At 39.8% G+C, this 27,804-nt stretch overlaps 2 protein-coding genes across 2 annotated transcripts; both read right to left on the reverse strand.

Annotated features, from left to right (window-relative positions):
* Positions 1-681: 681 nt before the first annotated feature.
* HRG (histidine rich glycoprotein) lies at positions 682-10,258 on the reverse strand. Its single transcript, XM_058031294.1, has 7 exons — positions 10,061-10,258; positions 7,338-7,445; positions 6,292-6,379; positions 5,617-5,783; positions 3,855-3,971; positions 2,741-2,827; positions 682-2,119 (listed from the first exon to the last, which is right to left on the reverse strand). Exons 1-7 carry the CDS (start codon positions 10,256-10,258, stop codon positions 1,136-1,138), a joined length of 1,749 nt encoding a protein of 582 aa, XP_057887277.1. The 3' UTR covers positions 682-1,135.
* A 7,753-nt stretch (positions 10,259-18,011) lies between these two features.
* FETUB (fetuin B) lies at positions 18,012-27,738 on the reverse strand. Its single transcript, XM_058031258.1, has 7 exons — positions 27,517-27,738; positions 23,074-23,184; positions 21,660-21,747; positions 20,960-21,126; positions 20,020-20,133; positions 19,007-19,090; positions 18,012-18,534 (listed from the first exon to the last, which is right to left on the reverse strand). Exons 1-7 carry the CDS (start codon positions 27,736-27,738, stop codon positions 18,118-18,120), a joined length of 1,203 nt encoding a protein of 400 aa, XP_057887241.1. The 3' UTR covers positions 18,012-18,117.
* Positions 27,739-27,804: the final 66 nt, after the last annotated feature.

Consider the following 27,804-nt stretch of genomic DNA (forward strand, 5'->3'; position numbering starts at 1 on the left):
TTTAAAAATTAGTCAATCTTCACTCAGTCACAATGGGTCCTCATTTTGTTTCTTTTTCTTCAGTGTGGCCTTTGCACTGTGTTTCACTTTATGCCATTAAAAAGCTATTTGGATGATCAAGTTACTAACTTTTTTGAGATTAATCCCATGTTCTTACTGATGACATGGCTGTTCTGAACCAGCTTGCTGGTCCCTGGACAGTCTGAAGGGACTTGACCTTGATGGGGGCTGGAGTATAGAGAGGCACCACTGTTCTTTCTCCCTGCTCCTCCCCACTCAGTTTCCAGCGAAGAAGGTTCAGCAATAAAGAAAACATTTACATGAAAGAGTTATTACATGCATCTGCTTTTGTCTTCCCCTGAGAGCAATTATGAACTATTTGAGAAGGGCTGTCCTTGACTGCAATATTTCTGTGTATCACCACCAGCAGCTGTAGCAATGGAAGCACCTGTGCAGGCCACCCTGCAGTGAGACAGCGAGTCATTTACTGTTCTCAGACCCCTTCTAGATAACAGTGCTAACCCAAACACCATTAGTCAATTTATGCCACAGTTCGCTTTGAGGATGTTTAATACTTAAATAGTTTCAGAGTTTAATATAATTTCTAGTTCAATATCCAATAGCTAATTATGTGTAGTGAAAAAAAAAAAAAACCAACAAAAAACAAAACAGGCAACTGTGTCAAGAAAAAAATGCTTGCATTTTTATTTTCTATAAATCTGTATAAAGCATGAATGTAGTGTCATGGATTACTTTTTTATGGAAAACAGTCAAATTTCCTCTAAGTCAGATTCCTTGGAGAAGTACATTGTAATTATGAATTATGAAAAAAAAATTATAGATGGTAATTTGCATTCTTAGAGAATTTTCCTTTGTGTTAGAAATGAAAGAACATTGTTTTCTGAGGACATTTTTACCCATTATGTGAGGGACTCAGAAGTTTGAACCTTTCAGTTACGGTGGAGCTTGAGGTAGCCATGATGAAGACGTAGGTTGAAATACTTAATGAATATTTTCAGTGATTCTCCTTCCTAGATACAGAATGCTTTTCCCACTTCTCCATCTGCTGTTTTCATTGACTGTAGGACTGTGGTTGCCCCTGAAATTATTGAGCCAGGAACATCTTTCTCTGAGGTCATATAGGAGAATTTTCTGTTACAAAGCTATGAGGAAATAAAGGCAAAATTTTTGGAAGGTCAAGTTTGGGTTTTCCGGGGCATGATTTTGATTGTGTAGGGTGATCTGGAAAACCTGGAAATTCTGCCATCTCCTTTAGTTTTGAGCCAGTGCTGGAAAAATGAAGGTTGCATTGGGATAGTTTAGAAAAGTTTGCAGTGGGAGGTGTGAGAGAATCCTGCTGATTTAGAACTGGGATGCGATAGAAAGCTCCTGTTACCTGGCATGGAAAGTACTTCCCTGATATGCTTGTCTTGTTGTGATGATGTCTGTAATAGTGATGAGGAGGATGTCCTGGATGAGGGGGACAGGGTGGTCCATGATGGTGAGGAGGGTGGTGGTGACCTGGTCCATGAGGAGGGGGACAGGGTGGTCCATGATGGTGAGGAGGGTGATGGTGACCTGGTCCATGAGGAGGGGGACAGGGTGGTCCATGATGGTGAGGAGGGTGATGGTGACCTGGTCCATGAGGTGGGGGACAGGGTGGTCCATGGTGGTGAGGAGGGTGGTCATGGTCTGGTCCATGAGGTGGGGGACAGGGTGGTCCATGGTGGTGAGGAGGGTGGTCATGGTCTGGTCCATGAGGAGGGGGACAGGGTGGTCCATGGTGGTGAGGAGGGTGGTCATGATGTGGTCCATGAGGAGGAGGACAGGGTGGTCCATGGTGGTGAGGAGGGTGGTCATGGTCTGGTCCATGAGGAGGTAGAGTAGGATGATGATGTGGTTCATCATGAGGAGGAGGGGGAGAAGAAAGTTCTTTGTTGCTGTCTTCATCTTCCTTGCTGGATTTGGGGTTATGCTCAGGGTCTTCAGGTCTGGACTGAGAAGAGGAGGGACATTCATGTCTGTGGTGATGCTTATGGTGATGTCTGTGACCAAAATGGTGATGTCTGTGTGGATGTCCCAAGGCTGAATGTCTCCCTCTCCGCCCACAGCCATGGTGCTGTTTATAAAAACACCGAGGAGGAAGCATTAATCAGGTGTTGGTAGGGCAGAAGAAATTGATGAGAAAGAGAGAGATGAGAGTTAGCAGGTTTGCATTCATAGCTCTTATGATCTTTAAGGGAAAAATACATATTTTTTTCAAGATGGAGGAGAAGGAATAGATAATAAAATGCCAAGTTACTGAAAATTTGCTGGAAGCACTACACCATGTTGAAATTATATAAACAGCTGAGAAGTATTTGTGATAGATCAAAACAAATCCATACTGGAGTAGCTGTTGTGATATGAACTGGAATACCAGATATGATAAAGATCATCTCCCCTCTCCTTGCTTTCTAAAATTCCCTTGAACTTTTTTGCCAATCTCTACTCACTGATACTTAGTCAAGTGACTAAACTGAGAGAAGACACTTGAAAGGAGTGGTAGGGACAGCTCAATTCTGATTCATCCTTTGACTGACCTAGGACTTGCAGGTCAGTCTGTCCTGACATGTTGTATCACATCCAGGCAATAGAAAATTTGCATAAATGTTACAATCATCTGCCAGTGTGGACTAAGCAAGATTGCTGCAACCTGCATGAGGATACAGCAGGGATGTGTCCATAACTGAGTACATACCCAGGGATGGTAGATTTCACAGCTTATATCTGTTCCATCAGCTTCATCTGCATCACTGATAACTCTTGCCTTGCAGAATCCAGTGTGCTAAGCAAAAGACAAGGAAAATAACCCACAATGCGCATCTGGGTTCTTGTGATGGAATTAATACAAACTACTGAATGTTCAACATTTTGCAAGTTAGGCTATTCCTTTGACAGCTAAGTATCTTCACATAAGATCCTGAGCCTTCCAACCAATGCTTGCTAGGGATTAATAATGATTAAAATAAGTGCTGGTTTTGAGGGTTCTTGACTGTGATGCGCTCTAGATGCACTTCACCATGTGCACCTAGGGGGCTACTACTCTGCATCTCACTTCCCTTTTGATGTCTAAGAAATTGGCCAGCCACTAATGCCTCCAGAATGAGTACTCTTGGGTGCCTGATTTTTCTTCCTTTTTTTTTCCTGCCTTTGCTTGTCAAACATCTGTTCCGATTGGAGTATAAAAAGCCAGAGAAGGTGATGGATGTAAATCATATAAACCAAAAGTTTTACATATTTTATTTTTTCCATGTTTTATTTCAATTTAGTTTCTGGGAAATAATTATTCTGAAATTATGAGATCTTGCCTAGCTGTTTCTTTGGTGTAGACTATAATAGTAATGGAAAAATGGGGTGAAGAGAACACTTTGATAGTTTTCTGAAGATGACCTTGAATTATTCCACTCTCCATTCTTCTGCAGCAAAAAAAGCAACCCTGAGCTCATTGGGATTACATAAGACATATATTTTTTTTCAGGATCTATGACTCATATTGGTGTAAAAGTTTTTATGGACAAAGCATGAATGATTTGCTAGGGATTGGCCACAATTTGAATCCAAAAGCTAGATACAACCTGAAAAACCCTAGGACTCTAACATGCCAGATTCCAATTACATTAAGATTTGAGAGTTCAGACTGTTTCCTTATAAAAGATAATGGAGCAGCTGTAAAATTAGGATCTGGGCTTGAACGTACTGGATTTTTAGTTTTGAGTTTGGGTGCATGCTTATAATAAACACTTGAAAATATATTGGTAGAATCTTCCTGGTACCGCCCTTTATATCAGTTCTTGTTCTAAGACTTTACTTACAGCGTGCCAGTCATGCAGAAAATCACATTCCAGTGCCTGATCTGTTTCCTGCGTAGATTTTGAACAGTTGGTCTCTTTTATAGAGAATCCTAAAATGTGACCTTCACGGGAGGCAGTCTGAAACCAAGAGGTCAAAGAAGAAGTGGTGACTAGGTGTATTTAAAGTCTTTTAATTTTCAGAACAACCATACATCATCTTATTGTCAAAATCCCATCTACCTCATGCTTTTCTTACCTGTCCTGTTCAAATGTTCATGCACACACACATATTCAGCAAGGAAAACAGGTTAGATAATTTGTATATCACACCCTAACAGCTTCCAGGAATGCTTGCTTTAATTCTTTGTTTAATATGCGTATGTTATAAAATCTGTTACTTTTACAGCCTGTGTTTTTAGGAAATAGTGTCTTTAGAGTCTTCTCCCTAAACTGAACTGCTGCTTCTGTGAAATCAGAGAGATCTCTTGAATGGCAACCACCCATTTCCAGTGTTGGGAGTGCATAGTGTTAGAGTGCTGATGTTAATTTGAAGTGAAATTCTGCCGGTTACTGTAAAAATGTTGCTTTCTTTGTTGTCAAGGGCATTAGTTATAGAGAAGGCCTTACTCCATATGAACATGGGAGAAAGCCTTTGTGATCCCATTAAAATCCATAAAGAGGTGTTTCATTTTAATTTCCAGCTATAGCAGTACTTTTATATCAAGTCTGTGTTGAAGGTGTCCTTAACATGTGTGCACATACGAGTTTCACTAGTTAAACTAAATTGGTTGAAAGTGCATGCACATACTTTATGGTATGGTTTTTTATTGTAATTCATAGTTTCTGAGTGTTAAAATACAGCAGTACAATGTAAAGTGTTGCTGTAGCTGAAGATGGTGAAGCATGAAAACCAAGTGTTTGGGGAGAAACACATGAACCCAGGCAATGTGAAAACAATCCCTTTCTAAAAGGCAGTAGGGATACAATGTGCACAGGGCTCCAGTGGGGGACACTGTCAGATTTCTGAGCGATATTAAAAGCTGCAGGGAGGTGGGTTTGGCATGCTATCATTTAGGCAGTTTCCAAGATAAACATGCATTATGGTGGGAGCCTTGGGACCTCATTACAGAGGTGTCCTGGGCTGACACATGTGTTGGCAGAATGATCCCATGCTGTTTAAGTGAAAGTCTCCAGTATCTACCAACAAGAAATTTTGTTATAAATATACTTCAAATCACCCAAAGGATAAGTCTTCATGTTGACTTCACTTAGATATGGTGATATTTAGCAGACCCAGATGTTCTTCAAGAGTTACAGCACAAATTCACATCCCTTCCTCAGAGTGCTGCTTTGCTCTGCAGCAAGAGTCAAAATGATGCTGAGCATGTTCTACTGTTTGTTGTACCATGGGATAAATATTCTAAGAGTAAAAAATTATCTGTCTGCAACTGACAAAAGTGTGACTGTGATAATACCTGACTGTCCATCTTGAAGTCTGCTCAGTAGTAAATAAACCCATGTATGTCACGTATGTCAAAATTAAAAAATGTACACAAAGGAGGCCTTGAATTCTGAATGCCATCATACTGTCATAGTTCTTTAGCAAATGAGAAGTCCTTTTGCTTTCACACACCTAAATTAAAGTTGATAACAAGTCTTTGCTAAAGTAGGACCTTCAACTTAGATCTGATCCCACAAGGGTTTCAGTTCTGGTCCCATGGTCTTGGAGTTGCTCGCAAAATTGTGTCATTTCTAAGTAATTCTAGGAGAAAATGCCACTTACCATCTTTAAAACTCTTTCAACTTTGTCCACAGCGAAATTGTTTGTGTGGTTACCTTCACTGTTGAATTTCCTCAGGGCCTTTGCAGCAATATCTTTGTGTTCCTCAGTGACTTCTAAGGCTTCAAGTTTCACAGGACAATCTTTGCACTCTACTAAGTCAGGTGGAACTGTGAAAACAAATAATTGACTAATATTACCGTGGATCTTAATACTCTTGGGAGTGTGCCCAGGCCTTTAATGTGAACTCATAATGTGAAACTTAAATGCAGCATTTCCTTGGAAGTGAAATACCTGTCCCTTGCTCCACAAATAAGGTTTGTTCTGTAATGTGAAAAAAAACCCAAACTCATGAAAATGAGTATTCTTATAAATCACCTTAGATTCTTACCACCCCAAATGTGCAGTCTTCCCAAATTTACATTTGTTCTGATGTTCATTATGATATTTTGGTGGACTGGAATGGTGATATCAGCTGACATCAATAAAGTCTGGTTTAGAGGAGTAGGGTAACCTTAATTCTATTACTCATTCTTAACATTCCATTTGAATTATCTAAAATATGAATTACAAGCAGATGAATGGATCTGTTATGGTTTCCATACACTGGTGGTGTACAGACTTTGGTACAAGGGCTGGTTTGAGGTATGCATTAGCTTACAGCAGTGATTATTTTACCTGGACTTAATGTACAATTAAATCCATATAGTTGAGGTTTCTTCAGCAGATGGTTTGTATATGTGATAATCTTACATTGCCCAAAGTCCTGAGAGGAAAAAAGAACACATGATTATGATGTTATTTTCCCTGGATTTAATTGGATGTAGGCGATCATAGAAATTATACCTCCTTTTAATGTGCAGTACCTCTAAGAATAACAGATGTGGTCATTAATGGCATGTTTGATCAGGTACCACTCAAAATTTGTCTTCAGATAAAATGGGATCTCTCTGTACAAGAGCTTTTATTTTAATTCTCAGTTTGCATGATTGAGTAGACAATGGAAAACTGAAACAGCTTTCTTAGTCATCCTGATGCTTTTTTAGAGTAGGATAAGGCAAGATGAGGGGGAAACTTAGAATGCCATGTTACACAAATCTTGGTCAAAAGTGGATGTACCTTTTCATCAATTCCTTTTCTCCAATAAAAAAAAAAAAAAGAATAAATGCTTTCTCTTCCCTGCTCCTGGCCCTTCTTCTTTCTCCTTTGTCATAGTATCACAACTCCTATTTAAAAAAAGTTTTGGACTGGGAGTTCTCATCACTGGAGTGCAAAAGAAAAGACAAGTATTGCTGTATATCGTTCATGTAGTGACACTACCAATCTTTCCCATTGTCATACCACAAATGTTATGACAGAAAACTGACAAAATATACCACTGGTATTTCTGGCTCATATACCAGGAACATGCTTTAAAAATAATTTCTAGTGCCCTTTAGTTGTCAGCAAATTACCCTTAAAACATAAGTTCTGCCACAAGCAGTGGAATGTGGAGTACAGTTCCTTTGAGACAGCAAGTTAAATAAAGTTATACTTATTTGAAGATTCAATCCTTTCCCAAGCCTTTAGCATATGCTTAACATTCTAGAATTAGATAGAATTTGGTTTAGAAAGAGCCATATTAAAGCCCAGTGTTCACTGAGACACAAATTTCTGGGCAGTCCAGAGGAAGATCAAGTTAGTGCATTATTGGGATATGAGTAGGTGCAGATGCCATTGCTTGCCATTGGATAGGTGTCACTGTAGTCACAGGACTCCCAGTGTCTTCTGGATAAGACAGAGCATTCCGTTTCCAGCACATCCAAAGTTAGGTAGAGGACTGTTGAGTTTCCCTGGAAGAGAAGTGCAAGTAAAACAGAGTTTGTAGACAAGCAGTTTGATCTGAAATAAACTTTTTTTGAGGTCACTATATTTAATCTTTAGTGAAGCTCCTCCAGTTCTTTATTAAGGTTTTTCAGAGCTGTCAAGTATAGGAAATGTTTAGGCTGGAAGGGACCTTTGGAGGTCATCTTGCCAAGCCACTTTCTCAAGGCAAAGCTGAAACTGCATTCTGTGTACCACCAAGACAGACATTCCACAACATTTCTGGGCCATTCTAGTACTTCACCACTTTCTCCATGATTTAGTCTTATATGTAGTCAGAATTTCCCTTCCTGCAACTTACACTTGTTGCCTCTTATCCTGTTGCTGATAACCTGTGAGAAGTGTCTGTTGTTAATGTGACATTCATCAGGTAGGGAAAATGCCAGTGTTAAAAAGTTGCCATTCCCTATTTCTGATTTTCCCATAGAATGTACTGTTCTATTTGGACATCAGTTGTCTAGGCAGCCAATTCCGTATGTACATCCATTTCAAATTACCTTAGTGACCAGAGACTTTCAGAACTTTGCTTCCTGCTCAGTTTATTCAGGGAGTGATGCAACAAAACTTTAATAATCCCAATCAGAACCCTCAACTCTGAAACTATTCTAGTATGTTCTGTCTTCTGAGCAAATACGATTAGGAGAATTAAAATTTGAATTTGGATGGCAGTGTAATGGCATCTGGTGCTAAGAATTTTCTGTGGCCCACAGAAACAATTTTGGAATGGATTATTTAAACTTTATTCAGCCCTTGTATGGACATTCAGAATAAACACATATGTATTTTATTTTGTCATTTAGATAAAAACATGCAAAGTCCTTCACTGTGAAGAAGTGTCCTTGGGCTTTATGAAATTCCATCCATTCAGATTCCCTTTTCAGTGTTTCTTTATAGATGAGACCTTGTTGAAGAATTGCTGCAGTCTAGTGTAATATTTTCACTAGAAAGAGTCCACCAATGTCATGTTGAACACTGGTTTTGCAATATTTGTATATCTTAGCATTGTGTATAATCTTAAAATAGGGGTTAAGTGTCTACATCCAAATACACAGAAAATTCCTCTGTTCATCTGCTCAATAGCTCTTTGATGGAAATATGGTATCTTCTTAGGTGTTTTAAAAGCATTTTGCCCACTACAGTTCTGCACAAGTCCAGAACTGTTTTGCTGTGGATACCTGAGTGTCTTATGCTTCTAGAACTCCTGTGTAAACCCAGTAGAGATTTGGCTGGAATTCCTCTGCTTAGGTTTCTGAGGGGGCTGATATTATAAACCTGTTGCACACTATTGCATGGAAAAACAAAAATAATATTTTGATCTTTTTTTTTTAATATATACATATTCTTAATATTATCTTGGCAATGGAACAAAAAAAATTCTTGTACAATTAAATTCTTGTGCAGGAGATCAGATCTGGTAGCTTTGGGTCTGAGAACATACAGAGACCTTACAGAAAGGATTTTTAGCAGTCAGATAGATAAAGTGTCTTTTCTATTCTTGTAGACACTGTGACAGCTGAAGAGGGGTGGCACACACATATCTGCATGGCAGCAGAATTCTTCAAGGACAGGAGACTTCAGGGTTTAAATCTCTTAATGCAGAAGAGATTCTTCCTAGCTGAAGCTCTTTAACTGCCTGACTACTCTGTACAACTCAATGGTATAACTTGTCTTGCATTCTTGTCTTTGAAAAGCAAAAAAATCCATCAGGTTTTTTGCAGGTATAGCTGCTGAAGACCTGTGGCAACCTGGCCTTTGGGTCCCTTTCTGAATCTGTACTTGTCCTTACAGGCACTACTAAGCAGCTCCATCAAACACTAGCCTGTTTCTTCTGTTGCTATACTGAGATTTCTGTGATGGTGCATGTGTGCCTGGATACCAGTTTCATAATCAAGCAGCTGAAAGCTACCAGGTGGATTAGTAAATCTGCTTGTCCTTGATCTCTTTTATGTACTAGTCAAAGACATGTTTATTCTATTGCTTTTTCTGCTATTGATTTGTTTTGGCATTTCAGCAGTCATTGAGAAATGCTTATGTATCTTCTCAAGGAAAAAAAAAATGGAAATAGGAAGGAAATAGAAAATGACTGATAGGGATTCTCTATCCAGTCCCCCCCTGTTTTGCAGAGTAGCAACTTCTTTGACTTCCTCTGCCTTTTTCCCTTTCCACCAGTTTATTCAGCTATGTCTGAAATTAAGATAATAACAAAATACCAATCTTGCAGGATACATTGGTCTAATTAATGTTAGACATTCATGAAATAAAGAAACCTTCTGAATATAACATCTGAAATCAGAGAGCAGACAGAGCAGATTAATTTCCAGAGTTGTATAGAGCTGTTTAGAGCATCTCTTATGCAAACATCCTGCTGGCCAAGAGAAGAGAGGCCATTCAGCATTGTTTGAAATCAAGTTTACGTGCAGTAAATCATACACAAATGAATACTGAGGTAGTGTAAATCACAGCTGATTCATTGGATTGCATCAACATTGTTCTAGTAAAAGCAATAAACATAAGCTCTTAATTACCTGGCTCATTATTTAAAAGTCACAGTCTTGTGTAAATCAGCCTTTAAGTTCATACTTACTAAATGTAGTTCATGTGCATCAGCAACACGGAACAAACCGAATACGTAACCATCTCTGCGATGTCTGTTGACCAAATCCAGGGCCACTCCTGCATCTGTTTCAATGGTGTTACAGTCTGCAGGTGTAATGCTTATTTCATTTTGGGCATTAGAGCACTGCAGTAGTGTTAGAACAAAAGCTGAAGCTAAAAGCAGCATTTTGTTTGCAGTGTGCGGTCACTTGTGCCCATGCCCTGATAAAGCCAGCCTGCTTTTAAATCAGAGCAGCCCTCCAAAGTTATAAATAAATGCTAAAAGGGCATGGTTTTATATAAGTTTAAGTGTCATGTCAGACAGCCATTACCTTGACCCTGGATTAACATTTGCAAACAGCAAGTAAATGATTATATAGTGATTGATCAGATTTTGAAGAAAATAGGCTTTATAACCTCTCTGGACTACCCATCAAAGGGCCTGTTTATGAATCTTTATGCAGATGTTGTGCAACGGTGCTTTATCATGGAAAGAACTTACTTCTGACTGTGTTAGGCTGAGCCTGGCAGTAAGAAGGTCCAGTTTATGTGTGCAGATATTACACAATCTTGGTCTTCTGTTTACTATTAAAACAGTTGAACTGAAAATATGCTGAATTATTTGTGGTCAAATTATGGCTATATTCATATCCCTGTTTTTATAGATCCTTAACCACCAGGCAACTAGTGAAGGAGAAATAAGGAATTCACTCAGATGTGGAAAAGCTCAAGGTGCACTGCAGGCTGGTGGTCTGTAGCTGCTATGTGGGTACCTGCTACTCCTCCAGCTAAAGAAAATTTAGAGCAGATTTCTATCAGCTTTACATCATTTCAGACTGGTGCTCAGAAAGGGACTGACTGGCTAATACTGTGTAATCTAGATGTGGCAAGAAGTTACATAAAGCTGCCTTTGCATTCTCAACCTGAGCAGTTTTGTGTGTGTTTTGGCTGTGGTAGCCTTCATAGACTTCTTTAGAGAATTGCTGGTAATTTTTCTTTTTTTATTTAATAAAATAATGCAGTGCCTAGTAAGATCTATACCTTTCAAGGATATGCCAATATCCTCCCCTAAGCAGAAAGGATGAGATGTTCTCTCATTGTATTCAAAATCTTTTATTCAGGATGGTTTAAGACATTCTTAAAAGGCAGTAATTGCTTGTCAGGGAGTGGCTGAAGATGGAGTACAAAATTTAAATGCCAAATAAGAAAATACAAAAATGCAAAGTGAGTCCAAAATGACAAGGTCAGACTCAGATGAGGAATTTTCCAAATCTAGGTTGATGTGAAGATTGGATTGGCTTCTCACAGAAAAAGTGCTGGCTGTAGAATTGACCTGGGAGCTGGAAGCTGGATGATCTTTAAGGTCCCTTCCAAATCAAAACATTCTATGATTCTATGACTTGGATTTACATGTTTGACCATGAAAGGTTTTTTACTTATTTTTTTGAGAAACCTTCAGAAATACAGTGAATAATTATCCTTAACAATTACCTCATTTAATTAATCTTTATTTTTAAAAATTCCACCTCTTAACATGTCTGTTGTCTAAGAAACCATGCTTTAAAATGAACTGAGCTGAAGCAGTATATTTCATTTGTAGTTAGTTCAGGACACACTTAACAGATCTCTGGTAATAGATAAGCTAAATGGAACATCTTACAATATTAGAACCAGGGACACCAAAAACCATCATGAGTAAGTTTAAAATGGTTAAAAATAGTTCCCCCACTTGTGGAACTTGTTGCCAGAGAAGGATCTGGATGCAGATACTGTCACTGGGGGTAGAAATTGCTTAGAAAAGTCCATGGGCAGCAGGTCCTGGTACTAAAAAGACTCAGCAGAAGAGAATCCTTTAAAGTCCCTGGTAGAATGATTCTGGGTGCTGGAAAAGTACAAGGGGAATGCTTTGCAGAGAGGGGCAGGCCATGAGCTTCATCTAACCACAATTGCCTTTTTGGGACAGGTCATGACCTTCATCTAACCACAATTTTCTACTGGGAGAGATGGATACTGGGCTGGATGTACAACTGTTCTGATGAAATATATAATTTCTTTTGGCTTGATTTTACAATATTTCATTATAATTACTCAGAATCTCTTCCAGATAATGGTAAAAAAGCAGTGAAATAAATGTTGTGTAAATAATCAAAGACATTTGAAATATATCACATCATTTAAAAATAAAGTTCCTGTTATTGCTGTGTTCCAAATTGCACCCCAACTCATTTATTACAATACTTGTTAATTTTTTCAAATGGGCAGAGATACTGAAGAAAAGGATTGGATTAGATGATTTATAACATAATTTTCTCAGCTGTCTGTTGTTTGCAGATTGTTCTTTTTTTCCCTCCTCTGTTCTCTTCTTGTTCATTGTGACACTCATAATTTTTTTTTTTACCATAGCTTATGTATATTTTATGTATGAAATTGAAACAGTATGAATAAACAGTGGAAAATGTGCAATTCCTGCAAAATTGACTGCAGAAGTAAAGTAAGACTCTGTTTCCACTCTAGAGAGTTTTGTCCTTGATTTCTTTGGAAAAGAAAGATTCAACCCTTTTATTAAAGCATTGACAAGAACTCCAGGCACAGTAAGAGCAGTTAATTAAATATTGGTTGTACTTAAGTCAGAATAATGTATTTTTATCACGTCTCCTTCAGTTTGATATCTTTTTAAAATCTTATTTTGTTTTTATATTTATTACTTTTAAGTTTTGTGTGTTGCTTTAAGGAAGACATCTCTGTAAATAGATTGCTGGAAGGAATAGAAATATTTATCCAAACATGGCATTTCTCTTGCATAGTGTATCAAAACCTCGTTTATGACTTTTACCAAGGCTTGACTTGCAACAGTAAGAGGTGATCCACGTTCAGACTTTAAGGATATGGTAATAAACATCCATCCTAAACCTCTCCAGAGCACTGGGAGAACACATCACAGAGGCTTATCTTCCCCTCTTGAAAAACAGTGTATGAAATGTGCAATAAATATAACTTTAAACTAGAGGGATAGGAAAAGGAGAGCTGACACATAAAGGAGATGATATGCAATAGCCAATTCCTCCTTTCCTAAAGTACAGCTGTAATTATTTACAGATATCCCTGGCTTCTTGGGAGTACAGCTGCTCTGAGCAGACTGTTCTCTGCCTTCTGCAGCAGTGCTTCACACCCAGGCTGGTGTCACCACATGGCACAGCTCTGTCACCTGTGCAGGCAGCAAAGCCTTTCCCATCTCGCACTGTGCTGCTCTGCAGCCACTCCTGCTCCCAAGCCAGAGCCCAGCTAACACAGACGTGTGGCTCTGGCTGCTTAGAGGTGAATTCTAGGCTGGCTTCTGTTTTTCTTCAGTCTGAAATTCCCCAGAGCTTCAGGCCTTATTGGTCTTGATGCAAAAACCAAAAAAGATTTGCAGTTCTTGGGGTGGCTCTGCACTTAACAGGAATGCCCCCAAGTAGGACAGAAAAATATGTAAATGTGACATGTCTTATTTTTGTCTGCTGGGTGTAAACAGGATGCCTCCAATGCAAATGCAATGTTAGACAAATTTGCTTTGGTTATGGTTTTCAGAGTAGCAGCTCCAGCTCCAGCTCCCCCTCTCTGCAGCTTATTTTCTAAGCCTGCCAGCTTTTTTTTCTTTACCAGTCACCAGTTTTTTGTCAAACTTGTAGAAGTTCCATCACCTTGTCTATCAAATTTCACTCAAAGAGACCTTAAGTTCAAAAGCTATTTGGAGGAGACAAACTGTCAAGTGAGCAGGTTGACAATGTAGTTACCCAAGTCTTGTTGCTTAGGAGGCCTCAAGGACTAATACAGGGGATAAAAAGGGTGTCAGTATTCCTTGTCTTGTCCTCAGTGTCTTTGGCTGCAAATTGCTTTTCAGAAAAAAGCAGTCTAATTGTAAATTGATGACTGTAAGGATAAGTTGAAAGACTGACCTTTTTGCAGAGGGGCTTGAGAGGCTGGGGGAAAAGGTGAGGTTAAGAATCTGATGTTAAGAATAGAGTCAGAGGGAGTTCTACATCTCAGATGCAGAAGAAAATGCTTAACTATGAAGTGTGTGCAATAGGTAGGTTCTGAAGTCACACAAATAAATTTTATACTTAGTTTATTTTATAAAAACCTTGTTTTTAAAACTCTTCTTAAGAACTTTGATGTCTGGATCTTGCTTTTAAAAATCTTCTGTTTCCTTTGAATATTACTGTTCCTGTTTTTGTACACGGTGCCTCACTATATTCAGAGGTGAAGGCTTGAAAGTATCAGATAAAAATGTCAACATTCCTGGAGGTTATTGACCATCACTTATCTATGCCTGAATAAAAAATGTTGTTCATGTGAAATTGGAATGTTTGCTCAAACAAGCATCAGACCACATTTTAGACCACATATTGCCCAGATAAGTTATTGATGGATGGTATTATATCATAAGATCAATAAGTGTTGAAAAACTGTAAAACAAAATCGAAAAGTGAATTGGGAATGGTCTGCCCAAATCCATCTGCTTCTCACCTCCAGTACTGGATGAAGGCTTCTTTGTGTCACTGGCCTGTTCTCTGCAGGACAAGGACAAGCAGCACGTAACAGTTCAGAGTCTGGCAGGAGGTGAGGGGCACCTGGGGTGTGGCTGGAGGGACACAGGGTGTGTTACTGCCCAGCTGCTTTGCTCACACTGCCTGCAAGCTGAGGCCAGGAGATGGAGAGGTTCAGCACAACCTGGGCAAGTTTTTAAGGATTTCCTACAGTCCTGTCTCAAGTCACTGTGTGGAGACAAACTGCCCATGTGGGTGCGCTGGAGGGAGAATGCTGCAGTGCTGGCCCACTCACAGATTGGCATAAAGGTGCTGAATCAGCAGCAGGGTTTGAAGTCCTGATGAATAAATGCTACCAGCTGTTAATAATATCAATGCCATATGGAGTGCTGCAGTATCCAGGTATGTCCTGAGGACAAAGGAAACACAGAAACTATACAACCTCAGACTCCTTCTTGTAATTCAAGAATTTAATCTTGGACATCAGTACCAGGACTCTATTATGGTAACACTGGTGGTGGGTCAGGTGACACTGAAACTGGGGATGGACTCTGTGCTGGAGTGGCCACAGCAAATAAAGGAAATGTTCGTGACTCTGCACTGGCCACTGGTGCTTTGCTGATCTGTACTGGAGGTGCAGTTATTGCTCAAATAAACACCCCTTCTTCTGTTTATTTTTAAATCAGAGAAGTCTTTGAACCCAAATCCCAAATCCAAGTTAGGGAAATTATTGATTCAAATGTCATTTCTGAGCCTCATCTGCAGAGCAGGCTACACAGTATCCAAATGGAATGCTCAAAACTGGGCATCCAGACTTTCCAGTTTCCCCTGCTTATGTTCACACCAACTCCACTCCATTCATCTCAATTCACTGTGGCTGTTCAATTTACTGTCGTAAGGAGCCATAGTTAAGAAAAATAACTGAGTGAAACGGGGTATTTGTGTCTGTGGCTAGCAGTTAATGAAGCTGATTTCTTCCCCAATGCTCCTTTAGGGGAAGAATCTGGTTGTGTATGTTGATAAAAGTCTCAGTAATGTCATTAAACTGATGGAGCCACAGTGAGAATAGAATCAACATGCAAGCAGTTAATATAAAGGACCGTGCAGCAGAAGTGAGAAGTGTGGTGATTAACTGAAAAGAGGAGCAGACCCAGTGTTTTGAAGATCCCTGAAGTGTGACAGGCTGTTGCCCCAGTGCTCTGTTCCCTGGCTCACTGAAGGCAGCCATGGGTGCTCTGTGTGAGTGCCTGGGATCCCAGACTGGGGCATGTGGCAGATCAGCAGTTCCTGTCCAGGGAAGGAGAACACACTGGCTGTGTTAGAGAAACCTGAGCTGGCAAAGGTGAAACTTCCCGAGGGAAAAACAAGACGAAGTAATTGGATGACTTGATGAAAAAGGGAATGCTGACACAGCCTAGAGCTCCTATTGCTAGTTAGCATTTGAATTTTAGGATTTTTCAAGAGCTATCTGATTTTGAAAGTTTTTCTACTCTGAAATGAATGAAACCAAAATATATTGAAATTTCTCATAATGTAGAATTAAAGTGGAATTATTTTTGGCTCAGCTGATATGTTTCACACATCTGTTTTTAGCTTATTTTAATCTTTGAAGCAATTAAATTACTTCTTTATATCAAATTTATGTTTGTAAGAGTTTTGCAGACTGAAAATGCAAACACAGTTTCTGTGAATAAAATTCTAAAAATTTCAGTATTATTTTGTCCCCGCTCAAAATAAAATAATACTTTATATTTTATTTATAATAGTAAAATAATACATTTTAATCAACTTGCATAATGCCAGGATACTTTCACAAAACCATAGTTCTTTGTTGGAAGGCTCTTTAAATGTAGAAATTATCCAGGATCTCTAGGGATGATACAGCTCATAAAAGCTTGAAACAATATTTTATTGATTTTGTTTTGAAGAAATGGTCTTACAGATCTGGTGGCAACTGGAAAAAGGCTTTATGGTCTCATACAAACCCCTTAATTATTGCAAATATCAGTGTACTCCTGGCCACAGATGACATTTCTTTCCTATGTTCATTCTTTTTCTTCTTGTCTTCTCATTTATTTATGTTTGTTTTTGTCAGTACAATTACCATGTCTGACTTTAGTGAAATTGATTTTTCTTGGCTGCATGCTGTCGAGTGTCCCTGTGGCTTTTATTATAAAGCAGTTAATATGACCTATCTCAAGAAAGAATTAGGCTGATTTTTTAAACCATTGTTTTTCCTGCACAGCAGCATCACTAGAGCATAACAATCTCGACAGCCTGGGTTTGATTCTTCACCAGCCAGAATTGTGTGCAGAGGCTTCACATGTGGGTAGGCTCTTCCACATGCTTTAAGTGAGGTATGAAGCATTAAGAAAAAAGTAATCTTTCTTGAGGTTTTCTACGGGAAATACTAAATAGGCTAGGCTCTTCACATTATAATTAAGTTTACCCACAAAATAGCAAAACCTCACTAGCTTTTAACGCTACCCATTGCTGCAGGGCTGTTCCCTGTCCATGCCCTGTTCTATGCTGTGACCCTCTCAGGCCCCGAGAGTGTGGCTGCTCCAGGGGAATTTGATGCGGGGTGCCAGGCTCAGCACACCGGGGCTGTTCCTTGGACAGGTGGCCTTGGGGACAGGTGGCCTTGGGGACAGGCTCCTGGGCAGTGCTGGGGGAGGCCACGGCCCCACTTCCCTCAGGAGCTGCTTTAGGCCGAGGCTGCAGCGTTTGTGCCCTGCCGGAGCTGCAGCTCCTGCTGCATCACAGCTGTGCCTGTGCCTGGCCCCAGGTGCAGAGGCAGGTGCAGACCCACAGATGGAGGAGCAGGTCCCAACCCACAGCCCCACATCCCTCACGCTGTCTGGTCACTGTGGACTTGCTGGGACAGTGCTGGGCTGTGCCTGACTCGCTGCCATGACCACTCCAGCCCTGACCATGCCTTGCTCACTCGCGTTCAGGGCTTGCCCTCAGGCCTGCCTCCTGCCCCTGGGCTGACACCTGGCTGGTGTGACCTGGCAGTCAGGACTGCCCCTGACTGGCGACCTGGCTCCTTCAATAACCTGACTTCCACGCCTGGCTGTGCCCTCCTCGCCTCCCTCAGGCACCACAGGACGGGCCCCTGCCCGCCAGCCTGATTGTCACACTTGGCTTATCTCCCCATCCCCTGGGGAGCAGCCATCCCCGTCTGGGCCCTGACAGATTTTGCTACCATGGATAATTTTTTTCTGATGTCTTTGGGCTGTCCCAGCCTTGCAAGTTCTTTTATCCTCCACAGTTACCTTTCCTTCATGCCCTGCTTGATGGGGAGAATTTGAGAATTAAAAGCCAAATACTGTAGCTGGAAAATGCCTCTGTTAAATTTCTTTTCCCAATCTGTTCTTGTGCTTTCATAAAACTGAAAATTCCAAAGGTGAACACTGTATCAAACTCTTTTTTTATTTGAAGGTGTTGCACAAATTGAAAACCATGTTGCCATTTTGCTGTTATTTTGTTACAGATAGGTGAGGCGCTTCGGTGCTGGCTAGACTGTGGCTGGCTTTCTAGTAATCAAAGGATGGAGGATGCCTTCTGGATGCTTTGCTTCTCCTGGACATGAATCTGATGGAGAAGGTTCTTCAGGAAAAGGGAGAAAAACTGGTCCAGTGACTGGTTTGGTCAAGTCTGGTTTGTTTACTTGAGTATTTTCTCCATCACACCTGTGGGCAGATTCTACAGCCTTAGGAGGAACTGGCTTTCTGTCTTTATGTTCATTTTGACTTTCTCGTAGGCTATGGAAAGTGATGTCCTCATTTGAAGGGGGTAGAATTTTAACCCAGCCCACTGTTTTTTCCAGGTGTGGGGAAAAAGAATTGTCATCTGAAGGGGAGGCCTGTTGATCCTGCGTGGATTTACCAGGTGTCTGATTGGCTTCCTGGTTTTCCTCTTCAGTGGCAGGTTCCTAAATAACAAGGATTAAGCATTATCTAAACTGAAGCAGTTCCAAATTCCTTCAGATATGTAGATTACCCTTCACACTAAGGATTTCTAGTCCTCCAAGACCAGCTACAGAACAGAAGCTCAAAGTATAAATGGATGTAACTACATCTTGTGCCAGTGGAGATGGGTGCATGGAACTTGGGTAACTACAGTAATATCCCCTTGCATTCCCTTTGTGATTTACAATTTCATTGTAGATCATTCTGAACACATTCTGCAGGATTGTCTCTATACTCACTCTACTGCCTTTTTGTCCACCAAACAACAGCTGGTTTTATCACAAGAGAGATTTCTTCCTGATCTGGCCTTATCACTTTCTTGAAGCACATCTTTGTGAATAAGAAAACTTAAAAATGGCTAGGCTTTCAAAAGTTCAATACTTGTTTTGTAAAGGAGTATTACTCTTGCAATATTAAGATTAGATTAAGAAATACCTGCTGACTGTAGATTTCACAGGATATTGTGACAAACTGTTCCACATGGCCGTTTACTACAGAGCCTTTGCAAAAACCGATTTTCTGTAAGAAGAAAATACAAGCATTTTTTCACATGGAGCCCTGATACTAAGCTCCTATCTTGTAAAATAAGTGATTATGAAAGGCTGAATATTATAGCTTCTAAGTGTATTTGTAGGGATAAACAGCTTGGGCAAATTTTTATTTTGGGATTGGCAACCTCACAAAGGCAGGCAGTGTTTTGATAAAGGCCTTGTATTTGCAAAGGAGGGTTAGGTAACACAATAGCAAAACTAAGCTGACTACTTAAGGCCAAACTACAACAGCTTGCTTCAGTTCTCATGCAGCAGAATATCCCTATAAAGGCAAGTTGTGTGTAGAACATAGTATAATTTTCCACACAGAATCAATTTCATGCCATACTAGTGAAAGAAACTGTGAAAAAAATGCTGTTTCTAGTAGTTGTCTATAGGTATATACATCTATAGGTATCATGGCTTGGATCTCACTTAAGATGTGACTTGAAATGTTACCTCTTGACAACATGCTTGTTTAGTCTTCCAGTTTATCTTACAATTTTTTCTTTAGTTCCTAAATGTTTTACTAGCTGACCTGATTGTAGTATGAGTGTACTCTTCATGCATTGTTAGTGAATTATGGTCTATGTCTGTTTCTTTGGGAGAAATCCTTTAGACTCATTCAGTTTTGTAAGGTGATTGCTACTCCACCTTTTTTGAATGGTATTTTTTTGTTTTCTTTGCTTATGGACTTCTGGTAAGAATTCAGAAGTTTTGCTGAAATATTTCTCTATTCTAAAGCAATCTGTAGCCTTGAAAAACACTATAGAGTTATGATCCGTAAAAAGACGACTGTGACTCTTGGTTCTTGTCTGCAAAGAGCCAAGGAGATAAATACTAAATATTTGCTGAGGCATCATAGTATCTGGAAAACTGGTGTTCATGGAAAACTGGTGTACAAGGAAAAGTACTTACAGCTACTTCTGGTGGAAGTGGCTCACACATTGAGATGTCAGCAACCGTGTCATCTTTGGAGCAAGATGTCTCCTGAATTAAAAACTCCACAAAATGTGCAGGACCAACGACCCACTGTAAATGAGAGGCCAGTGGCAATTAGAACTTGTGCATGTGTCAGGAAGAATAAAGAATTTCTACTGACCTTGAAATATATTAAAAACTCCTGCTATGGAAGGAGCAGGTGATACTTGGACATTACTGTTTGTTGTGTTACAGTGAATTTTTTGCCAGTACTGCTTTATTGTCTGGTCATTTTTTACTTCTTATATATGCACAATCTTAATAACTCATGGATTGGCATAGTGGAAATGGGTTTAGATTTTGTCAGAAATTAGCATCCACATAGAACTACATAGCCAGAGATCCTGTTCAGTGTCTTGTTGACAATTTCTGATTGTTTTAATGAACAGAATCATTTTACTATTTCTGAAATTTGGGTTAGAAAATGGAAGTGATTACATTGTATATTGTAGTAATATCTGACAGTTTAGACAAACAAGAAAAACCACTTTGCTATCTACACATACTGAATTTTAGAGAGACGAGGTAATACTGTGGTAAACAAAGAGGATTTTGCCATGAGATCATGAGCTCTCTGTTAGTCTAAAATTAGTTCTAAACCATGCTTATATTCATTCAGTGAATTACAGATATGAGTTGGAAGGTATGACTTGACTTTATTAAATACTTTCTATTAAGGAATAGAAATGTGAATTCATGGTGGTGGAAGAAGAGTTAACATTGAAGCTTTTCTGAACTTTGGAAGCAAGTCTATGTCTTGACTTCTGCATTTCTTTTTGCAAGAAATGGAATCAGAGTCTTGGATCACAGAAATCAGGAGTATTCTGAATAGAAGGATTCTTGAGGGATAAATCAAGTCAGATGAGCCTTGGCTTACCTGCATTGAAGCTCTTGTGACATTGAGGACAGAGAAGTAATGAGTTTGTTCACTCTCTGCATTGAACTTGGCAAGGCTTCGGGCAGCAGCCTCCAAGTATTGAGGCTTGGTTGGAGAATCATCAATGGGGCAGTCGGGACATATTGACCAAATATATTTGCCTGGAACTTTTTATTCAAACACAACAGTGTTGTTAGAGAAGACATAACCAGAAAAGCATGTTGACAGCGTAGGTCACTGTAAATGCATCTATGCTCCCAACCCTGTCCACTTGTCCTCCACTCCCCTAGAGTAAGATATTTGTGGTTTGCACCCCTCAATAATTTTGAATCTTTATGTATTTACAGACCCATAAAAATGTTGCAGTGGAAGCAGACACCGAAGGAAACATTCAACCTATTGACAGTGGGCTTGCTGTTTTTCCTTGCCTTTTCACAAACTGTTTGTTTTTTTTTTTTTCAGTTCAGAGGGTAAAAGCCCATATAGAGGCTCTGCTGAGTGTCCCAGAGGTTAAAACAGTTATTACTGAACTCTTTTGAGCTGCATTACCTCCCTGGCCTTATGATCACTGACTTGAGAAAATCAGGGCAGCTGAAGCTAATGGAGATACTGCAGCCATAATTACATTTAAAATTTAAAGTAATGCTATTTGGCAAAGAATTTTTCCAGTTCTCTTATAAAGAGTATTTTAAAGACATACCTGGTTGTAAAGTGCACTCATAAGTATTCAGATGAGCAATATTTCTTGCCTGATTTATATAGATAATTGCTTTGCATTGACCGTAAACCTAAAACAACATAAACATTTAGAAACAATTAATATTGCACTCTTTATTCATCATCTAGTAACTAGACAGGAGTGGTTCATTTTCTTCTTGTAATTATGGAATTCTTTTCAATACAAAAGTTTTGTTGATACTTAAATGACAATGAAGCACATTTCCAAGCATCTAATTTAAAAACAAAAGGACAGCTCATCCCCTGGTGATTCTGATCTATAGAGATGCAGTGCTTAACTGCTGGGTGGCCTGCCCAGGGCCACTCTTCTGGCAGCTGAGAAGTGCCCAAGTGTCACAGAGTGCTCCTGGGTCCCTGTCCTGGGCTGGCTCTATGTCTGGAACTCAGAGAGTTTAAACCCACAGATAATTCAGAGTGTCTGGATCCAGTCACCTGTCTTCCACCTTCCCTCTTTTCCCTATGATCATAGGGAGAGTGGTAGGAAGGACCATAAATCAGTTTTGTGGCATAGTAGGGTCATCCTTGCACACAAAAAAATCTTACTTTATGGCCAAAAAATATTTTCTGAGGGCTTCTTAGATATTCCTGCATGTGTGCTCAAGGCCTCTGGACATGCATTTCTTGGCTTCACTGAAGGCATATAAACCATATAGTCTTTGTGCCCTTTTTCTGCTGAAAACACTGTAATGAGAAGTGAGCAGAATTCTTTTTATTTTTTTCTAGTTTTTCATTGAAAAGTTAAAATTGATTTGCCTTAGAAGCAGTCCAGGAAAATTTAATCATAACTTTTATATATATATGTGAACCTTTTTTCTTATCATTCTTCATTTTCTAAGAGTTTTTTCAGTTCTTCAGAGCAGTTTTGGTCACCTGTAGCAACAGTGTTGGACCAGTTTCTGTCTTTTCAGCTTATCTTGCTGAGCTTTCCCTTTTCTCCTATTTCAGTGCAATTTTTGCAAAGTTGTCAGAATCAAAGTGGAATTAAACTAAACCAAAATTCACATGTTATATAAAAGTGTGATTCTTTTATTCCCTCCTTGACAAGCTGTCTTTAAAATAAACTCTTATACTGTTGCTATAAAAAGTAAACCATTATTCTAAATAGTGTCCTAGCATGGCTATTTAGTTTGGTCTCTTTATTAGCTCTGGCCAAAAACTTTCTTTTAATTTTCACTTTTTCAAATAAATCTTACCAGTCTATAAACTGACTAGAAGGTACAGAGTAAAATTGTGGATATTATAAAATGGGCTTTGATTTTTTTTTCTAAGCTTTTTTTGTTGCCCTCTAAAAATCCAAGTGTAGGGGTTTTGCAGTCATCAGTAGTACCTGAGTAAGTCATCATATGCGAGATTAAATAGAAAAATAAAATCCTTACAGTTGAATGAGCAGATCTGAGATTACAGTTCTTCCACAACTTTTTGCTGAGTACATGGCACTCAGTATCTACTACATCCAAGATGAGATAGAAGACAGAACCAGTGATCTCCTGAAAACAAGAAACAAAAGGGTCACATCCCAGTTTTGTATCAAAGTAGGGACTCATAAAAAGGAGAGATGAAAAAACGGAAAACACACAGATGGAATGCAGAGATATCCTGAGAACTGAACACTCTCTGTGACAAAAGTGGCAAATCAGGTGAAATTCAGATCCTGTTAGAACAGGCTTGGTCATGCAGCTAGCCAGCTGTATATAAAGAACAATCCTTTGGTCAGTTTTATTCTTCTGTTTCTGGTACCAACCAGAACCCAAGAATAAAGACTAAACATGTTGATGTTTTCACTGTCAACTGCATTTTATTATCAGATTTGAAAGGTTGGTATTTTGCCTTAAATAAGAATGAGATTGTAAATACCACAACTAATAAAAAACTGCTAACATGGAACATTCCCAGCAGGCATTAGAAAGAGAAATATCTTATTTCTTAGGGCAGTGTCTTCTTCAAGTGTGGATGCTCTCACCTGCTGTAAAGAGGCAAAGGCTGTGTTGATAGAGAAGCTTAGATATTATCTCAGCTATCAGGGAGTTCTGTGAGAGACCTTGCAGGGTCACAGGGATGTCTCAGACTCACTTAAAGCTTCAGTCCAGTGCTTGACTTCTGACCTGGGCTTAAGTCCAGAAACCTTTATTCAGTTCACTGCAGCACAAAGCAATTCAGGCTCATCTTTCCAGGCAGGAAGTACAAGGACTAAAAATACAGTTCCATATATCTAGTGCTTACATCATGCAGTGCAGGAGGATGAGCTGCTGCATGGTGCAGCTCCTCATTCTGCCTCCACACTAGACATGGGTAAGCACCTTTCCAGCATGTTTATCAAGGATACCGCTTAGTTGGATCATGTTTTATTTATATCCTTAGTGGAAAGCTGGAAAGAGGGCAGCTGTCATTTATACAACCTAAAGAACTTAGATGTGAGCGTTAGCTGTGTGTTTAGACTGAGATTATGTCTTTGCTGAAGGGGGAGAAAAACCAAACTGAGTGACAGCAGTGTTCATTCATCCCTGCTTGATGTCACTGGTTTGTGGAGAAAGCACCAAATGGGGTGGCAGTCTTGTGGAAGTCTGGGGCTGACATCTGTGTCATTTTGGCTTTAGTTTTGGCCTCTCTTTAACAGTGACTAAATACCAGTCCATAGGGCCTATGAAGCTGGAGCACTGCTGACTTTTTTGTCTTCATAGTGTTTAGAAAACCACAAAGTGGTGTCTGCTCTGGAGTTCTGAGCAGACTGAGAGATGCAAACCACTCTGATCACATCTATAGAGATCTGAGGGATGGTAATTGTATGTGAACTCTACATGGATACTAGTAATACTAAACCCTTTAAATTTGAAAGGGCAAAATGAAAATAAATAAAAAGAATTATGAAAATGCTTTGTTAGCATTGTCTCTTAGTTCTATTCTTATATATGCAGCTTCTCATGCTTTCTACTATTTTTTGTATTTTCATATTAACTTTTTTTTTCCCTAAGTGTTCTATGAAGTGATCTGGTAATGCCTTGCACTGAGATCTCAGAACTTGCTTACACTAATCCTGAGGTTTAGTTATAAGTTTCATTTTGAAGGCTGTGGAAAGATCAAAAGTTATTTTGACAAAGAGTGACACTGAGGTGCAGCAGTGCTGTTTGTGCAGTGGCACAGCAATATCCCCACACCTGGCTGCAGAGATCCTTCTGTGGAAGGGACTAATCATCATTTTCTGTCTATGTACAAGATATCTAAATACCATGATGATAATTCTCTTTAATATGATAGCTAATACAGCTTAAATCAGTAAACACACAGTAAGATCAGTCAAAGAGTATTTGCTATTTGCTGAAAATGTGTTTTGGAGTAGTGCAGCATTTGGTACAAGTTTGTAACTTTACATTTGACTTCTATAAGAAAAAAGCCATCACTAAGACTATCCACATGAAGAAGAAATAGCCAAGAAAAATGTGCATCTTTAAGGAGTCTTATATTTGGAATTGGTGACTTGAGCTTTCAAACTGGTTGTTAAGGTATTCTGGAGGCAAAAGGACACGAATACCTCATTAAAGAAATCTTCTTATAATCAAATGTGTTTGGTGTTAGATGGGTTTTCTCAGCTGAATCATGAATATTGATTATAAAGACTGGTGATCTTAGAAATACTAAATGCATCCAGTGCAGACCAAACCCTTGCCTATAGGTCTCTTGTATAATAGCAGCTCTAATAAGCAGATAGGTTTATTACAAAATCTACACATCTTTTGGTCTACCTGCTTCTGTATGTATCATTCACCCCCAGGGAAAGGATAATTTGGGGCTTATTCAGAGCTCAGCAGATCACTGAAAATTTTAATCATCCTTATTTTAATTTTCATTACAAGACTGTTATGCAAGGGCCTTTTGATATCTGCTTAGTTTTGAATAAAAAGTTGTATCTCTTTCCATTGCCAAAAGGATCCCTCCCTCAGCACTGCTGGTGCCAGGCTGCAATGTGTGCTGGGCAGCCAGGGAGCCAGAGGAGATGTGGCAGCAGGGTGACCTGGTGCAAGGGAAAGAAATAAAATATTTGGGCATGTTTTGTAATTTTGGTTAAGTGCCCATCAGTGAAGCTAATCATTAGTATCTTGTATGAAAGCAAGCTCTGTCCTACTTGCATATAAGTTAATAGCAGATGGCTCATTAGTTTCAATTAGAGCAAACCTGAACCACAGGTTGCTTAAGGGCAGATTTGAATTTGAAGTAACTTTGAAAATTTTTTATCCTCAGTACTACTTAAGAAAGTGAGAGGAAGGACCACTGACTGGTGCACAGAGAAAAAAAAAATTTCTTAATTTTTTGAGAGGAATGGGAGGTGCCATAAGGCTGTTACTGTCCATGAACCCCTTGGCATTGCTGACTGCTCCTTATGTACTCAGTCCCAGCAGCAGCAACCATGGGACAAAGGGCTTAGAATGTCTAGTTTGTTATTGCAATGACTTGAAACATCTTATTTACAGGATACAATAATAGATGAAAAAAAAAAGAAATCATAAAAGTAAATAAGTAAATTTAACCCTCAGATAAACAAAGTATTCTTGCTCTAAAGCAATGAGTTGTCTTTAGGAAATTGAGTGACAGACAAATCACAACCAAGGACCAAAATTCTCCAGTGTTGAGATATCTTTGGCAGAGGTGAAGGGAGAAGTAGGGAGATAACTGAGGTGGTTTACAGCATGTCTGCACCTACCATGCTGCACTCTAGGGTGCTCATAGGGGGCTCTAATTATTGTCAATAGGAAATTGCCCCAGGAGGAGGGCTGAGTACCAAACTCCATGAAATAGCCCCAGGAAGGGGTCTGAGCAGCTAACTCCCTGCCTGCTGATGTGGATTCTGGGCCAGCTCACCTGCATCATGTGGAAAAATTCTGAAGAGACCTGATCCAGCTGCTCAGTGGGCACATTCTGTCACCTGAGCAAGGCAATATAGAGCACACAGTGCAAACCACAGCAGAGCATCTTTAGCTGTGAGATCTCGGGTTGCTGGAGTCCACAGTGTGTCTGCAGGAGCCATGTCCTTGTAAGAGCAGCAGGAAGAAGTGTCATATCCTTGCCAGCACAGATCTTTAAGCATCTGGCAACGAGCCTAATTTTCTTTAGTGTTCTGAACTCAGCCTTTCAGGCAAGGTAAGCTTATGGGAAGTGAGCAGCATTGCAGGGAATGCTAGCAGCAGGCTTCCATAGTGCCTAATCTGCTGCAGGCCCTTGTGAATTCATTTCAGGCTGTCCCTGGTTAGTGCCAATAGATTCAGTTATTGTAGCACAAAATTGTCATAAATTAAGCGCACACAGAGAAATACGATACTCGAGGAAATGTGAGTGATATTCTGTAGGTATTTCCAGTGTATTTTTGCCCTTGAACTGGTTTCAGGTTTCTTCTGGAGAATGAGTCATCTTTTAGAGGTCTGTAAAGGAATTCCTTGGTCCCAAGCAGGATGTGTTTACACCTGTTAGTGCTCATATCTTTTGTGCAAAACACACTATGACTTACTAGCCTTTGCACTCCAACTGCTCAAGGCAGCGGGAGGAAGGTGTAAAATGAAATTAAATCAGAGTAGTGGTGTTTCATATCAAATTTGAACTGATGCCTGGAGCTATTCCAAGGGCCTGCAGCAGAGAGTCATGACTGAGATTTGCTCTCTAATTGCCCACAGTGTGATGAAATCATTTCTAGTCTGTGCATAAAGTTGACATGGCCTCTGGAGTCCTGTGAATAGAGCTTTGCATTAGCCTTTGGAAATATTTCCTCATTCAAATAGATATTTCTGAGAAATAGACATGGGGAGGAGCACATACTGAGCAAGAGGGTGACTTACCTGGGGCTGCTCTCGGGCGCTGACGATCCTGTAGAGGCTGAGCACGTAGCCCTCCTCTCGGTCAGCGTTGATGTGGCGCAGAGCCAGGTCTGCAGCCGCCTCCACTGCGGCGTCATCGCAGCGGGGGCACAGCAGGGCAGCCCCTGCCCCTGGGGCTGGGGGGGCAGCAGTGCAGGAGCAAAGCACCTGCATGCCAAAGAGCACCCAAGCAAGCCAAGCCATTCTGCTTAGAGAACCAGTGCTGCAGATCAGGGTGCTGAGTCAGGATGGAGGGGCTGAGACCTGAGT

The sequence above is a fragment of the Melospiza georgiana genome, chromosome 10 (genome assembly GCF_028018845.1).
Source record: "Melospiza georgiana isolate bMelGeo1 chromosome 10, bMelGeo1.pri, whole genome shotgun sequence".
In the NCBI taxonomy this organism is placed as follows: Eukaryota; Metazoa; Chordata; class Aves; order Passeriformes; family Passerellidae; genus Melospiza; species Melospiza georgiana.